General features: G+C 40.4%; 1 protein-coding gene across 1 annotated transcript in view; it reads left to right on the forward strand.

Moving 5' to 3' along the window:
* The window catches only part of KCNH8 (potassium voltage-gated channel subfamily H member 8), a 155515-nt gene that overhangs the window by 50270 nt on the left and 87440 nt on the right, over nt 1–17805 (forward strand). Inside the window, exons 2-3 of the mRNA XM_028750902.2 lie at nt 3497–3730; nt 17151–17282. Of these exons, the coding sequence (XP_028606735.2) occupies nt 3497–3730; nt 17151–17282 (366 nt within the window). The remainder of the gene's footprint in view (nt 1–3496; nt 3731–17150; nt 17283–17805) is intronic.

Here is a 17805-nt window from a genome sequence, read left to right on the forward strand (position 1 = left end):
GCATGTGGCAAGGCACTGCGTTGGCTTCACTCGGTTTCTTATTGAAAGTATGACAGGAAGTCTTCTTATTTAATTTTACAAATATTTATTAGGAAGAGTTTCATCCCACCCTTCAATAATATTATCAGAGTCTGCTCACCTTCTTTGGTGGGTGGTGTTCCAGCTGGACCACGGCCCACCTCAGTGATCCAGTGAATGGTAGGGTTGTGTGGTTTGCCTGCCTGCCATTGGCCATTGGCAACATGTCTTGGGCAGGTGTTTTCCAGGGATGGGCTTAGCCGGCCAATGAGCACCACCTGGGCCCACTTCCAGGGGGACAAATTGCGGTCTGCCCTCAGTTCCTTCTCACATAGTGCTGGCTTTTCAGCCTTCCAGCTGGAGCAGGGACTTCTCCAAAGTCTGCAGTTGGGTATGCTGGAGGCAGTGGCTGGCGGGACGCATACTCCTGTTCAGTTGCCTTTGCTCCATCATTAGTAGTTTTTTAACTGTGCTTGGATTAATTTGTACTGTGCATTTTAAGAGGTATATGTGTTTTTAAAAGGATGAACTTGCCTGTTATTACGTTTGCATTGTACACTGCTTTGTGAGGTCTTTTATGTCCTGAAAGGCAGTTTAGAAATCATGTTATAAGCCCCCCCCCCCATAACCCCACCTCTAAAATAAGCCGATTTGTTGATTCAACCAGTATGGACTTATATGTGGGTTGGGGCAAGATTCTCCCCTTAAACTTTTCTTTACAATTTTTTGGTTTCTGTCTAACGTTATTCCTGCAATATCTGGTTTCATTGGCTGGAAAATTGTAACAAAATTTTACATAGCTGGTACAGGAATTTTATTTGCATATAAAAATATACTCCTATAAAAATATGCAATTCTTTTTTATTGTTTTAAAAGACACACCAATGATTCAAAGCAATGTTTATCACGGTTGCCTCCATCCTTTCTTTCCCATTCCAAATCCCTCTCCTAAACTGGGTTCACCTTTATCCCATATAACTTTTATTGAACGAGCAGTTAGGCCCTTAGGTATATTTCCCACAAAGATGTATAAGTTTAATTTTAGGCAGTGCAATCTTCTTAGAGGAAAATAAATTAAGCATCGTGCCAAGTAAGGCCAGATATTTTAATAAAACAAGCCTTATATTTACATTTTCACAAGTCCTGTAGGTAGTAGTGCTTAATTACCATGAACACCATTATTTATTTAGAGCCTACAGTGTGCTAGATGCATTAAGTATGTATTACGAATGAAATTGAAACCAAGGAAGCATAGCTCTGGAATCTATGATAGGGAAGCAGAGGCAACAGCCTAGGGAAGCCCTTAAAACAGCTATGGGGGGAAGCGGTGGTCCTCTGGCATTGTTGGACCATAACTCACCATCCCTATCCATTGGCCATGCCAGCTGGGACAGATGGGAACTGGAGATCAATCACCTCTACCTTAAAACACGCAAAAGAGGTTGGATGTGTTTGTCTCTCCAGTTCATTCTCATTTAACGCCACTTTTTAACCTTTAAGGGGATTATAAAGTCCTTCCAGTGCCTGAGCATATTATAAAGAGGCAATCTATAAGTAAATAACATTTTTGAATTAAGTTGGTCACTTGGCACCTCATGGTCTTTAGGAAAAGGGGTAATCTTGGCCCTCCAGATGATGTTGGATTACAAATTCCATCATTATTTCCCATCCATGCTCACTGGGATTGATGGGAGTTGGAGTTCAACAGCAACTGTCACAGGCCCAAGACATTCAGATTCAGCAGCCACAATTTTGCCCATACATACAGACTTTTCTGTTTGTATCCCTTAGACGGGTCTTCCATGGCTCTAGAAGGCATTAAAATCTTTTTGCAGCTAATTAGCATGGCCCAGAATCCCCTTTTATCTATTCAGTGTTCCTTTTCTGCTTCATGTAATTCACATTGAATTAGCTGAGAGGATGAATGACTCTGCAGTAGGTAATTGTATTTTAAACAATAAGAAACCCAGGAATAAATTAATTTGAAGGCTGCAGATGCTTTTTAGATACATGATCATTAGCTTTTATACAGAGGCAACATCATCAATTTGCATGGCAAGCATATGATTTTAATTCTTTTACTAGTAAGGGAATCTGATTTTGTTTTGACAGCAGAATCAGCACACAAAGACATAACACTGGTAATGATATTCATTTTCCATTTAGTAAAACAAAAGTGGGAGTTTGAGGAGTCAAACAAATGCTTGAACCTAGCTGGATTGCGGATGTGAGGTGAACAAATAAAATCTATTAGGAAGTGTTATGAATAATTCCAGAAACTGCTTTAATTGGATAAGGTCAAGCAAGTGAGCTCACAGGAATTGAAATATAGTAAGTCTATTAAAGTAAACTTCAGCGCTTTATTAAAATGAGAGCCTTATTAAAAATAAATCAGTGATGCATATTAATACCATCTTTCCCATCTACCCCATGTCCTTGTGACTTGACTTCTCTTATGTACACATACCTGAAAAAAGTCCTTTTTTATATTTCTGCTGTTCCGTAATTTCCACTTTAGTTTGCAAGAGAGCAATTGTATATTAGTGATCAGGGGTCAACACACAACAGTGTTCAAAGAGAATCCCTAAAGAAGGCACGCAAGCCATCTCTTAAACTTAAACTTCTCCAACCCAATGCAGGTGAGAGAGGGTAGCAAGAAAATATCAATTACATTGCGAAGCTTTACAAGAGGACAAAAGTGGGAAGAGGATTGCATGTACTGAAAATCTTAAAAGATACAGCATATAGGACATGGGAAGTTTCATAGGCCTAAAGAAAGATAAACAGCAGCTTACAATTATCTAACTAAATTATTCACTGCAACATAATTCAGAAACCATACGTCTCCCTTCACTGCTTATAAGACAGTCTATTTGTTTGCTGGAATTTAACAATAGCGTATCTGATTGACAGGGCCCTGTTTCTTTCAGATGTCACTGTTTATGACAACCACTTATTTAACTAAAGTCCAACTTGTAGCGTTAATGAGAAGAAAAAAGTCAATATCTTGACAGGAAAATCACTACTTGTCAATCAACCTGACATAGTTCATTGCGTATGTAACATCGATAGAACCTACTTATAGACCTCCAATGATACATACTGATTTGTGGAAAGATACCTTCGAATAAAAACTGAAATTAAAAGAAGTTAAATGTAATTAAATTAACATTTGGTGCTTCTGGATGGGGGTGGGGGGAAGGAATGTTAAAACAAAACAAAAAATTCAGCCGTGGATGAATCTCTTTTTATGACTGATATAACAAATAAATAAAAACATCACAATGCAAAAAAGTCAGTATCTTTATATTTTGTGGTCCACTTGTCTCTTAGAAGTAAAACATATGATCTGATTTATATGGCTGTTTTCCACCACAATCACTTTTTATCACATGAATCAGCCTGAATATGACACTGAGAACAATGTGATCCATTTTATAAATGTTTTGCTTCCATGTGTTTTTTTCCTCCCCTACAGATAGTAACTTTATCCTTGCAAACGCTCAGGTGGCTAAAGGATTCCCCATAGTTTACTGTTCCGATGGCTTCTGTGAGCTTTCTGGATTTGCACGAACGGAAGTCATGCAGAAGAGCTGCAGCTGTAAATTTTTATATGGTGCTGAAACAAATGAGCAGATGATTCTTCAAATTGAAAAGTCACTGGAAGAAAAGATAGAATTCAAAGGAGAAATCATGTTTTACAAAAAGAACGGTGAGTATTATTTCATTCATCAGACATGCTGTGAATGTAGCCCTTATTCAGTGGTTATGTAACAACCACTATTTATTTTGCATATGAATGTTCAGAAGGCCACATATATGTATATGCATGAAAGTACACTCTAAAGTTGTGAAACTTATTATGAGTTTTTGTTAAATTCAGTCTAAAGTAGATTATATTCCACACTGTCCATAATTTGGGATTGTATTCAAATACTAACCCATGATTATGGTAACATGTAGCTTGAACTCATGAGACAAATTCACAATGCAGCTGATTCAATCTGTATTTCACAACTTGATTGTGTACCATTTGAAATTGTCAGCTGAGCTTGGGAGAACCCTCAATGAAAAATATTGTACTGGAGGTGGGATGATGCGATATGAGCAGTAGTGTTTGATCTGTGAGGTTCTTTTCAAACATAACATGATAATTATCATTTCAGTCACAGAGTTATGAAAACGCATGTTTGAACTGACCTTTGACACCCATGGCAAAATATACCGAGGTGTGTTACATGCCTACATTGAAATAAATAGGTGCTGGATAGCTCTGAACTTTGTGCGATAAGTCTTCAACCTGCCTGCACTTTAAAACAAAGTAAAGGACCCCTGGAGTCCTTCTTCTTGCTCTTAAAAGATCTGATTCTTGCTCTTAAAAGATCTGATTACAGTGCAAGTATTCAGCAAGTCTTCAGAGCTAATGGACTGCAGGCAACACCACATCTAGCCACAGGAATGCTTTATTTTTAAAATTGTAGTTGTCTCTGAAATTTCAAAAGTCAATTTGGAAGTTCCTGTTTGAAATAGTGGGGATTTTTTAAGAATTTCAACAGAAGCAAAAGGTGTTTCAATAAGGCTATAAAAATTCCTGAAGGTGGTTTCACATGTCTATACTAATGACACATAGCAAATGTTAATTGTACACATTATTTGGGATATTTCGATGAGGAAATGTGTCATAGTCCTTTGAAGAAGCAAGGTAGACATGTGAGGCTGATGGATAATGAAAAGGAGGAAGAGATTGCAGACTCTGTTCTTATTCCTGGTTTGCAAGTGAAAAAGATATAAAAAAGAAGGTAGCAGCAATAAGCAGGGAGAAGAGGGGAATGAACTTCTTTGCTGTGGAAATATATTTCAGCTCAGAACACAGTTCTTATTTGAAAAAAAAAAAGTATGTTCTGGAAACATTTCCCCAAGTTTTATACTGATGGAATTCTGTTAATTCTACTGGTGCTGGGAAAAGGGGATGTGTTGCCAATTTTCACTGATTCCTCCTTTCTGCATGCCTGTGTGCCCTACTCTGGCAGTTTGTGGGACCCTTCAAAACAGAAGGTGGCCCTGAGGGACATGGAGGAATCAGGAACTGGCAAAAATATCTCCTTTCCCCAACAGGAAGCCTCCATTGGTCCCAGTTCCCTTTGTGAACGGATAGAGGCATTCTGGAGGCCTTCTGTTTGCACAGGAGGGAATCTGACTCCAAATTCATACATGCCAAAGAGAGAAACAACGTTGTGTTTATGGTACTAGAGAATCATCTCTCTCTCTCTCTCTCCACACACCCACACCTACCCACACCATAAAGGGAAAGGCGTGAAGTTGCCAGGGCGTTAATGGAGTATACCTTTAAAATGTAGCATTGCAGGGATGCTTCATGAAAATTCAGCAGAATCGTGCCCTTTGACAGCATTCGCATTTGAAGGAAGACGTGCCACTGCGTCTCTAAACCATATTCCTGGAAAACTGATGCAAGAAAGATAATATGTAGAGATAAATAATTTACAAATACTGCCTGAATATGAGCAATCCTCTTGCACCAGTAGTTTCAGAGCCATTATGCATGTCAATGACTAAGCATTACAATATGGAAGGGTAGACAATCACTACTATAACACAACTCTCTGTTCATTTCGGTGGGGGCTGGCCAGCGAACTAGGCTATGCTATTCTGCAGCAGGAGAGCTTGGTGAATGGAGGAAGCAATGCAGTAACGTGTTTACTTAAGCATTTCTCAAGTTTTCCAGTTCAAAAAGGGGAGAGCCCACTGTGTGTCCAGAGTTTTTGAAATGGGAAAAAACCCCAGAAAGACCTAGTGCTTAGCCTTTGTACATTCACCCACCAGTTTCAGCAGGTTAACAGGAACGCTGTTATTCAGTTGCATACTTCCTGATTGTTGCAAAGTATCAAGTGGGGTCTTTCTACAGTTCCATTTTTAGATGGAAGGATAGCATTTGTCCACAGGTTGAAAACAAGAAATGGTTCAACATGGAAGAGCTAATTTCGCTGAACAAACACAGCCTCTTCTTCCTTTCAGCTATAAATTTGCTGTTGATGATGCAAAACGAAAAGAACCATAGTTGTTTGTTAATGACATGGAGAAATAGAGATTAGAAGCAGGAAAGGGGTACGACCTTTGGAATCTGCTTCCCAGGTTGTTTCATGGTACAGTCAGAGTGTTTGGAGTCAGATTTTCCTAATGATACAGACATACTGATCTCCTTTTAATATGCATTTCTTGCAGGTAGCATGCTTGGGGCAGAAGTGTCATTAAAATTAAGGTGATAGGATAGCTTTCCAGTATTGCTCTTACCTGGCAAAGAATTGGGGGAGAGAACTATTATTTACCTTTGTTGTTTCTATTGTAATGAAACTTGGGAAGGTACACAGTATAACAGTAATGGATGTAAGTTTTCATATGCAGTGGTGTTATTATTTTAATACGTTACATGAGCTATTTTAGAAGCAAAAAAGCCTTGGGACATAATAGGGAAAAAGTGAAATATTGTGAAACTGTTCTGTAATTTTAAACCTAGAACCAGGAGGAAGTTTGACTTCTCTAATTAACAGCCCTGACACACTTTCAGTACAGGCTTGCCTAGAGACCAAGCAGTGATTTCAGGCACATATCCGAATTCATAATACAGAGCATTTTAAACACTGAATAATAAGCACAGAACTGAGCTAGGTAAAATGCTATAAGGAAATATAGTAAGTATTTACTATAATGGCTACATTTTCTTGATATATTTTGTTTCTATTAGATATTGAACAGATATTCTAAAAGTGCTCTTTTATCCGGCAAGACAAAAACTCAAAAGCTCAGTTTGAAAACTCAGTTATATCTTTGCCAGTTGCTTTATACCATCAGTAAGTTTCAAGTTTATTTATTTTTTGTTCACATTCTGACCAGGTGCTCTTCTACAGCTTGTATTGCTTTCATCCCTGCTCACATCCACACCACTCATTTAAAGCACTCTTATACCACTTTAATAGTCATGGCTCCTGCCAAACAATCCTGGGAACTGATGCTGAGTTGTTAGGCATCCCTTCTCAGTGCTGCAATTCTCAGCACCCTTAACAAACGACACTTCCTAGGGTTTGGGGGGGAAGAAGGCATGGCTGTTAATGTTGTATGAGTGCCTGGTGTGGATGTGATCTATGTCTTCATTCTAGATTAAAAGGGCTCAAAATAAGGCACCTGCCAACTTCTGAAAACTCAGGTAATACACAAGTAGGACAGAATCAAGAGAACGACACAACTAGTTCCACTAGCTCAGGAGGGTTTGGGTCTACGCTGGAGTCAGGCAGGCAGTTTCCCCTCACCATCTTCTTCACCAGCTTTTAAAGTTCAGTGTGGATTTTCATTGTGTGGACAATGGAGCGTCATGTGCTAAAAAGGGTGGATTTTGTTGCAGTCAGGAATGTTGGACGTGGGTGTTTTGCAGACCATAGTGAGATGGCTGCCTTTGGTAGCTGATTTTGCGCATCATGAATGGGCAGGAAATTGTTCTTTAATTTCTTTCATTCTTTAATTTATTGTTGTTGATGGTTATTGTTGTTTTCACCATCATTTTACTGCCAGGTGATGAGGTGCTTATGGGATTTTGTGATTTGATAATTTGATAGGCTTCAGGTCCTAAGCTTAGGATGGCCGTATATTCTTCTTTACATGGGGCAGTCCTCTGCAGGGCTATTGGAGGATAGTGGTGGGGGAAATGTATTTGCATGTGAGTTTATAGATATTTCTTTAATACATGTACCAGATTTTTCTCTCGTATTGGGTACACATACACACAAACACCCCCTACCATTTTTACAACACTCTTTAAAACATGTTTGTACCACTCTGTTTATAATTCCAGGGTGATGTACATACAACACAGTGAGTTAAATATAAAATGCAACACTAAAACACTGTAGAAAACCCTTACTTTTTAAAACAAGCAGGAGATTGCATGAACAAAAGTGTTTCAGCCTAGCTCCAAGAAACCAGCAGCGTGCTGGCCAAGCCTCTGTAGGGAAAACATTCAATAAATGGAGTGCACTGCTGAAAACGCCTGTTTCTTTGTTGCATATCGCACCGCTAATAAAGGGCTTAATAGGAAACCAGAGGCAAGGGGTAGGCTCCATTTGTTCCCCACTGTAATTTTATCTTGGGACATGGTGTAAAAGTACTATACAATATGAATGATAGTAATAATTAGGTGGGAAATGCATAAATCCACAGAGGATTGCAATAGGTATGGCATTAGCCCAGGCGGTCACCAGGCTGCCAGTCCTATCTGTTGGGTTATAATGTTTGCCAATTCATTCATTCTCAATGAGGGTTTCTTGGCTGTAATATCATCGGACAGGAAGCATTACACTGTCAAAACATGGGGTTTTTTTTGGGGGGGGGTTGTTTAAAAAGCATGCTGTGTTGATGAAGGAACAGTCAAAATGGCTTCAGCTAGGAAGTCAAGTCTTACCCAGTGCTTTTTTTTCTAAAAAAAAAAGTTTAGGGGTACTCTCATTTTCCTACTCATATTGAAATACTGCCCCTCAATGAGGCCAAACTTAGATTCACAAAATGTTTAGGGGTATGCGTTCCCCTGCGTCCCCCCAGGAAAAAAAGCACTGGTCTTATCAATGTATTTGAGTCCTTATGTTCTTATGATTTACTTACTTGGGCTTTAAGTGAGCTTTTTGCAGTGTGTGCCAGCAAAGGCTTCTCAGCAATTTTAGCCCTCTTCAGGATTGATGCCAAGTTAGAAGGACCTCTGGACTAGTTTAGCTTTTAATTCTTTTGCTCTTAAGATCTCTGGCAGAAATATTTACAGATAATCTATGAAGCAAGCAGGATGATAACTTATTATATAATGGTATTTTCTTATGAACAGTTTTACATAGTTGCCCTGAGTCAATAACCCCTTCATTCTCTTGTATCTTGGATTTTATTCCTCTCTTACATAATTGCTCCTGGACAATTTTGCATTTCAGAGATAAAGAGGGAGACATAAAAACAAGCAGAGAGAGAATGCGAGAGAGAGAGAGAAAGTTATTTGTATCCTATAGAATGGAGATAGAAGTGAGTAGGAATGATGCCTGCCCCTCCTAACAGCCCCCCAAATAAAATAAAATTCTTAATGTTCATATTGAAAGCCAGTGTACTGTAGTAGTTAGTGTTCTGGACTAGATGGGGGGGGGGGGGAGTAATGTACATCACCTTGATATTCTTGGAGGGACAGGTGGGATAGATAGATGATAGATAGATGATATAGATAGATGATATAGATAGATGATAGATGATAGATGATAGATGATAGATGACAGATAGATGATAGATAGATAGATAGATAGATAGATAGATAGATAGATAGATGATAGATAACTCAAGGAGCTTTCAAATATTCAGTATTTATACATAAAAATCCTAATTTAGCCATTGCCCCCCCTCCTGCAAACAAAAAAAGTTACCTTTGGGAAGGGTGCAGTTAGAATCATAGAATTGTAGAGTTGGAAAGGACCACGAGGGTCATCTAATCCAACCCTGAAGGAGCTTCTCCACCCCCATCATTCAACCTGGACACTGAGGTCCAGCGCCGAGGGCCTTCTAGTGGTTCCTTCACTGTGGGAAGTGAAGTTACAGGGAACCAGGCAGAGGGCCTTCTCGGTGGTGCCCACCCTGTGGAATGCCCTACCATCAGATGTCAAATAAATTAACAACTATCTGACGTTTAGAAGACACCTGAAGGCAGCCCTGTTTAGGGAAGTTTTTAATGACTGATGTTTTAATGTATTTTTAATCTTTTATTGGAAGCTGTTCAGAGTGGCTGGGCAAACCCAGTCAGATGGGCGGGGTATAAATATATTATTATTATTATTATTATTATTATTATTATTATTATTATTATTATTATTACTACTACTACTACTACTACCACCCCCTGCAATGCAAGCAGGCATCTTTTGCTCATCATGGGGCTCAAACTCACAACCCTGAGATTAAGAGTCTCATGCTGTACCAACTGAGCAGCTAACCCAGAGTTGTAGCAGGTGGTGGGTTGCTTCCATTGTATGCAGGCAACAACTAATTTACCCATGTCCATTTGGCCACAAAAGGAAGCAGAAGGGGGCGGAGGCATAACAGGGTGGAGCAGACTTATGTGTGCTTCACTGCCACGCATGATGACCCAGAATGCAACTCCCTTGCAAATAGGGGGTTGCCTGTAGTCAGGTGCGTACTGGGGCAGGGTACACCATAAGCCACACAGTACACTATGTATTTTTCATTATTAGTTGCTGTATATGTATCAGCCCTTCCAAAAGCAACAAAGGTATTTCCATTTGTTGTTGTTTAGTCATTTAGTTGTGTCCAACTCTTCGTGACCCCATGGACCAGAGCACGCCAGGCACTCCTGTCTTCCACTGCCTCCCGCAGTTTGGTCAAACTCATGCTGGTAGCTTCAAGAACACTGTCCAACCATCTCGTCCTCTGTCATCCCCTTCTCCTTGTGCCCTCCATCTTTCCCAACATCAGGGTCTTTTCCAGTGAGTCTTCTCTTCTCATGAGGTGGCCAAAGTACTGGAGCCTCAGCTTCACGATCTGTCCTTCCAGTGAGCACTCAGGGCTGATTTCCTTAAGAATGGATAGGTTTGATTTTCTTGCAGTCCATGGGACTCTCAAGAGTCTCCTCCAGCACCATAATTCAAAAGCATGAATTCTTCGGCGATCAGCCTTCTTTATGGTCCAGCTCTCACTTAAATACATCACTAATTTCCATTTATTAAGCCCTATTAAAGCCCATGGAAGAGCTTATGGCGGTACAGCCAGCAGCCCAGCCATGTCAGATGATTGCCAAATGTGTGTAAATCAGAGGGAGAGAGTTAGCAAAGTGTAAGCATGTTTGGGTTGGAGTCATGGCGACATTGGGATCAAAAGTTACAGCCTTCCTCCCCTTGCTCACTTTAGCTTTCTGCATTGTGTGTGTGTGTGTTTGTGTTTGTTTGTGTGTGTGTGTGTGTGTGTGTGTGTGAGAGAGAGAGAGAGAGAGAGAGAGAGAAAGAGAATTGGGCTTCTGTGGTTATATGCAGTATTAAAAGCAGCAAATACAACCTGATAACTTACAAGTTGAGAGTTACTCACATTCCTTTTATTGAACAATTTCTGGCTGGATGATATGACTGTGCAGTTTCATCGGCTAAATCTGGAAGAATAATACTCTCTAAGCATGTAATTCCTCACCATGCTGTAAAATCCCATTATGAACTTAATGTGGCAAAGATGACTACTGCAGCCAGCTTTCAGCTTCTTCTGTGTAAAATGTCACTGTTGTTACAATTCACCTTTAGGAGCTTCATCCCCAGAATGTTAGCAGGCAGAAATTCAGTGTATTCAGTGGGTTGTCAGCACCCGGGGCAAGGCAAGTAATTTGCACCCCCTAACCCGTGGATTTGCGCCCCCTAACCTGTGGATTTGCCCTAACCCCAGATGTTGCGCCCGGTGCGGCCGGGCCCCCCCTGCACCCCCCACGCTACGCCACTGAATGTATTGAATGACGTGTGGAGGAAACCTAACCTGCAACATCCTGGTGTGATCTTATTTGTGGTATGGCACCAACTGAGGTTAACCATCCTCTTCCTGATCCCTGTCTTGAAGGGAAAACTCTTCCTGATTTTTCCATGTGTTGCAGGCAGTGAAGATGAGGTGGGATCTCTCACTTCCTACTCTATGTTCACTATGGTCTGATGCAGAAGAAGAGGGTGGGAGATTTAGCTGAGGATGAAATCTGCTACTGAAATCAAGGGTTATTTCCAGGCCTCTCTGCCTGGCTCTTGGGAATACCCTTCCTCAGGACACACCCCTTATCCTCAAGCCAAACCCTCATTGGCATCCTTGAGTGTTTTTGCCTGGATACAAATACATCCTCAAACTCTAATCATGTGTCAGGGGCTGGACTGGGGAGGAATGGTGGGGCTGCCCCCCTTCTACTAAACCATCCCTAGGGCAGGAGGACAGTACTGATTTAGAACAGTGGTTTGCAGAGGGGCATAGCCCAGCGGGGAAAAGCTGGGAAATACTGGGTGAGGAACAGCTAGAAGAGGAAGCACCAGGAGAGAGACAGTTGGCAGATTCAGTGTCCTTGGACAGCATTCCTGACCCACCTTCGCCTAAGACTAGACGGGCATTGGGAATGATAGAACAGAGAGCTCAGCAGCAAGCTCAGATTACCCAACGTAGGAGTGATGTAGATTAATGGGGATGGAGGGGGTAAACCTGTACTGGGAGCAACGCCATTTCTAGAGAGATATGCATTCCTTTTCTCTCTCGCTGTGATTATTAAAGAAACTAACTGGTAAGAACGCTCCTTTTGTTTGATCTGCTTATTTACTGCCTCTGGGGGAGGGATTTGATTCCCTGAAGCCTGACATCGTGTTTCCTATTTCCCTGGCTGGAGGATAGAGAGGGATGTGGAAGTAAGTTTTGTTGCTGTGCTCACTTTGCTGCTGTCTTTGCCCACGGCTGGCGTGTGGCCTCCATAAGTTTGGCTTCAAGGGCTTGTGCTCACCTGGCTTGAAAAGGATTCCGTACTGGTTGAATTTTGATTTATAAAATAATATTGTGACTTTGTATACTATTAAATCCACTGGCTCTTGTCTCTTTTTACCCTTACCAAGTTCACAGCCCCAAGGATGTTCAAGCAGGGTTTTTTTTGGGGGGGGGGGTAAAATTAGGATCTTACTGCAAAGAGGGGGTGCGATCTCTTTCTTCTCGGTAGGTAGCTAAGGGCAATAATCAGAATGCATAAATATAAATCTATGAAGGAGATCTTAGTCAGACAGTGATTTTTGACAGAGGCAGTGCCCTTTGTGTGTATTAGCTGAGGCAAAGAAAGTTATTTATTGTGAAAACCTTTCTAAAAAACAATAACTCCCCCCCCCCTTGAAATGCCATAGCCACTGGATTTCTCACACACCAGTAGTGTACAAATAATTGCATTTATTTAACATAGTTATTTTCCTATGTATTAGAATCTTAAAAAACGAAACCAGTAAAGATGTGAAAACAATGACAATGGGAAAGTCTCTGACTTCCGCCATTCAGCAAGTACTAAAAGTTATTGATTTTTTTCAGCTAGTACCTCAGAGGTTTAATCTGATTTCAGCTTGGTATCTTCTCTCTCACACATCATTGATGTTGGCTTATATTTAGGATGTATGTTCTGTATTATTTTATTAATACTATTCCTGCAAGTTCATCATGCTATGAACAATATTAAATAATAATTTAAAAAATCAGTGCCTTGAATCATGATCTGGCACACGGCTTGAGGACACATGCTTTCCCAATTGATATTGCAGCACAGATAAAACAAGAATATAGGAAATGTTGCCAAATTAAGGCTGGTTTCAAAAAAGATCAATACAACAAGATCCTAATGCCCTTTCATCCACCAAAACATCTGTGAGCGTTTCATTAAATTTAAAACTTTTCATGAACCTTACTTTTTATAAATACCATACTTTTCCGTGTATGGTATTCTAAAACAATGTTCAAAATCTGGGCTCTAAAATAATGTTCTAAAATAATGTTAAAAATCTGGGCTTGTCTTATGCACGGATAGTATCTCTCCCCCCCCCCTTTCTTAAATTGGAGTCCTCAGAAATACATGGGGGCATCTTATGGATGGAAAAATACGGTATACATTTCTAAAGAGATCTTGGCATGGAGTAGTGCAGATGTGACATTATAGAATCATAGAATAGAATCATAGAATCATAGAGTTGGAAGAGACCACAAGGGCCATCGAGTCCAACCCCCTGCCAAGCAGGAAACACCATCAGAGCACTCCTGACATATGGTTGTCAAGCCTCTGCTTAAAGACCTCCAAAGACGGAGACTCCAAGCATTGGATTGGTTTCCATGCATCGCCTGCCCCACCCTGACCTCCCACTGCCTCATACCTTCCCCTCTCGGTTGGTGCCAGCAACCCGCCATATTCCCAGGGTGCAAGCAAGGCAGCCTCCCCAGCTGCTATGGTTAGAGAGGAGCTCTAAATAAAATTAAAGAAATGGCAGGATGTGACATTTCTGCTTCATTTGAAGATAACTCTTTTAGCATATTTAAAAGGAGAGACACTGACACTGATGATTTAGAATTAATTGCTGCAGCAAGAACTGAGTATTCCAGAACACTAGAAATCCACACAGACAATCCAGACTGGAAAAATAATAATCTGGAGGCATTAAATTGCTCAGTTTAACATGCATCTTATTTAGCTACAGTCCTAGTTTAATTTAATGTTGGTGGTTTATTTGCTTTAGCTGCAACTGACTGTTTTATTTAAACAGTGTTAACTATTACGTGTTTCATTTATGTAAAACAAGTCAGTGATTATAATAAATCCATTCATTCATTGCTGGTTAAAATTTACTCATTTCTCAAGAAGTAACTTGAGGAGAAAAATTAAGAGATTTGTTGAAAGAGTCTATTTTTATTGTTGTTGTTTTTTTGGAATAATAATTTTGAAGATAAAATAGAACCATAATGTTTTCTTCTCAGAGTTGTAAATAAATGCTGCTTCTGTTTATTATCATTATTATATGGTCAAACAGTTTGCGTTGCCAAAGTATTGAATCCTGATTTGTCTTCTGTTTGTTCCATATTTTATTATGTTCTAAATGCAAACTGATAGGGAAAAGTGAAGAACTGAACTGAAGTTTGAAAAAATGAGAAACAGAGAAACATAAACTGATGGATCTGCCTGTACCTAGTCTATGAGACCTTCTTGTGTATGGGCAATGGAGTAACCTGTTGCTAGGAGCAATCCTCTAGCCTAAAGTCTAGTACTCTATCATCTCTCAGTCTGCTCCCACCTTTAATAATAATAATAAATAATAATAATATTTCTTTTACTCCCCATCTGACTGGGTTGCCCCAGCCACTCTGGTTGGCTTCCAACACAAATACAGCATCAAACATTAAAAACTTCCCAAAATAGAGCTGCCTTCAGATGCCTACGAGAAATTATATAGTTGTTTAACTCTTTGACATCTGCCAAGAGGCAGTGCTGGATTAAACACTGTGGATGCCCCTAAGAAGTCAAAATTGGGCAGAGGGGGGCTTGCAAATTATCTCCTAATAAGTTTTTTATTTTACCAACCAAAAATTTAAATAAACCAAAACAATATTATTTGATCCGTTGTCATGGGGCTCCTAAAAGGCATAGGGCCCATAGGCCAGTACCTAATCTGGCACTGCCAGGAGGGCATTCCACAGGCTGGGTGCAACTACTAAAAAGGCCTTGTGCCTGGTTCCCTGTACCTTCACTTTTCACAGTGTCCAGATTAAACAGTGGGTGTGGAAATGTGCCTTCCATGTCGCCGGCACTGGAAAACTGACCCTGGAGTATGTGAAACCCCAGGTGTAAAGGTAAAGGGACCCCTGACCATTAGGTCCAGTCGTGAACGACTCTGGGGTTGTGGCGCTCATCTCGCTTTATTGGCTGAGGGAGCCGGTGTACAGCTTCCGGGTCATGTGGCCAGCATGACTAAGCCGCTTCTGGCGAACCAGAGCAGCGCATGGAAACGCCGTTTACCTTCCCACCAGAGCGGTACCTATTTATCTACTTGCACTTTGACGTGCTTTCGAACTGCTAGGTTGGCAGGAGCAGGGACCGAGCAACGGGAGTTCACCCCATCGTGGGGATTCGAACCACCGACCTTCTGATTGGCAAACCTGGATAAGTCCTTGTTGCTAAATTGTGTGTCTCTGGATCCTGGGAACTCCTGGTTAGCAGGCCCTGACTCTAGCTCAGTGTCAGAGTCCCAGTTCAGCACCTCCAAAGGTTGCACCACTGGTGTTCCTGAACCAGCTGGTTGCTCCTTCTTTGGGTCAGAATCCTCATAGTCCAGTGCTATTTTTTCTAGAAAAAGAGGTGCCGGAACTCACTATGAACACCTGAGAGGTGCCAGAACTGAGTTCCAGCTGAAAAGAAAAGCCCTGCATAGACTACCACAGGAACACACAAATTGCTCACCTGAGGTTAAGCAGGGGGGATTTTACCCTGAAAAATCCCAAGGAGCCCTGACTGCATTTTATTATGATGTATTATTGTTGCCTTGGTAGACACTTTCCAAAATGTATGTCAAGTAGTTGTGTATTCAGACCCGATTTCCTTGGTACGTGAATTCCATTTACCTCAACACACGAGGCATATTGCTGGAAATAACTGGGGAGTGTTGTCATTTCCTCCTGCTGCATAAAATATTTGTGTAGATGGCAACTTGCTACTATTTATCATGTTAAGTAGTAGCATGTAGTATGACTATAAAAATCACAGCCAGAGCATTAAATACATCATACTCATTCAGGAAAAAATTAGTGACTTTAAACACATGTAATTGTATGCATTTTGAACTAGTGTGTTTAAACAATCCTGCCATGCTGCCATAGTGCAATTAACACACTGCACAGAAGACATTTATCACAGTAATTTCCGTAGGCAGAGGGGTATCAGATATTCTCCTGTGTAGAAATCAAGCATTTAATGAGTTTCAACTTGCCTGTATTTAACAGCTGAGATTTGAGGAGCTATGCTTTAGTTTCTATTTTAAGGCAGAGTGTGATTAGTTTTAATGTCTTTGAAACAGTGGAGTCATACATTAGACGCCAGGAATGTAACCAATGCCAGGGGGAGGGCAAGGAGGGAGAGATGGCATAATCTAAAGTAATGGCATTTGATAGTGAATAAAGGAGGTTAAGAAGCCAAAGTTAACATACGGGGGGGGGGGGGCATTTCTTTAAAATAGGAAACACAGGCCAAGTTAAAAGGGAAATACCATGTAAGAAAAATAAAAAGCTTCATTAGACTATTAATGATCCCAGTAGATGCATATTGCATTTAAATTAATGCTTTGCTTTCAGAGGAAGCAGAATTACTGAGCTTCAGCTGATGATGCAAAGAGATTTACAGGAGCTGAACATCTGTGATTTCCTGACTATTGACCCTTTAAATAAGTTATGGGTGTTTTGGTTTGGTATTTTAAAAAATTGTGTTACTTGTAATTTTCATTCTTTAAATATATCTTTCTACCAAAGAAGAAAAAAGATTGCTGTTTGAATTAAATATATTCTTCCCCCCCCCCCTACAGGGTCTTCATTTTGGTGCCTATTGGACATTGTCCCTATTAAGAATGAGAAAGGCGATGTAGTTCTGTTTCTATCCTCTTTCAAAGATATAACGGATACAAAAGTGAAGGTTTCTCTGGAAGATAAAAAAGAAGGTTCGTATCATTTCCAGAATAAAAGGGGACATGTTTTCAGAGAAGTGTGACATGAAACAAGAGTGAAAAATGTACATTACTATAGAAGTGACTAGTCTCTAACTCAGTGGAAAAGGTATGTCATGAATTTATGTCATTTGCAGTGTTATAACCATATTGAGCCTAGAAAATTAGAACTTTACTGCTTGTTTACTGTTGGAATTGCAGGAGACTCTGCTCCATGTATCACAATTGCTTAGTTCACATGTGTCCAGCAGTAGTTCCGTGCTGAAATCACACCATAATTAATATTTAGTACATTTATATCACACATTCCCCCCCCCCCCATGCTACTCAAGGAAGCTTACATGGCGTTCCAAGGTGGTTTCCTATTCATCACTGAGCAGACCCAGACTTGCTTACCTTCAGAAATGTGGCCATATCATGTGTCCTCAGACCATGCTTAGGACACCAGGAGGGCTGGCATTAGTTTCCATCTGTTTCTGAAAGTAAGTGTGACAGAGGCACCAACTATAGGGGGCAG

This window comes from Podarcis muralis, chromosome 12 (genome assembly GCF_964188315.1).
Source record: "Podarcis muralis chromosome 12, rPodMur119.hap1.1, whole genome shotgun sequence".
Classification (NCBI taxonomy): Eukaryota; Metazoa; Chordata; class Lepidosauria; order Squamata; family Lacertidae; genus Podarcis; species Podarcis muralis.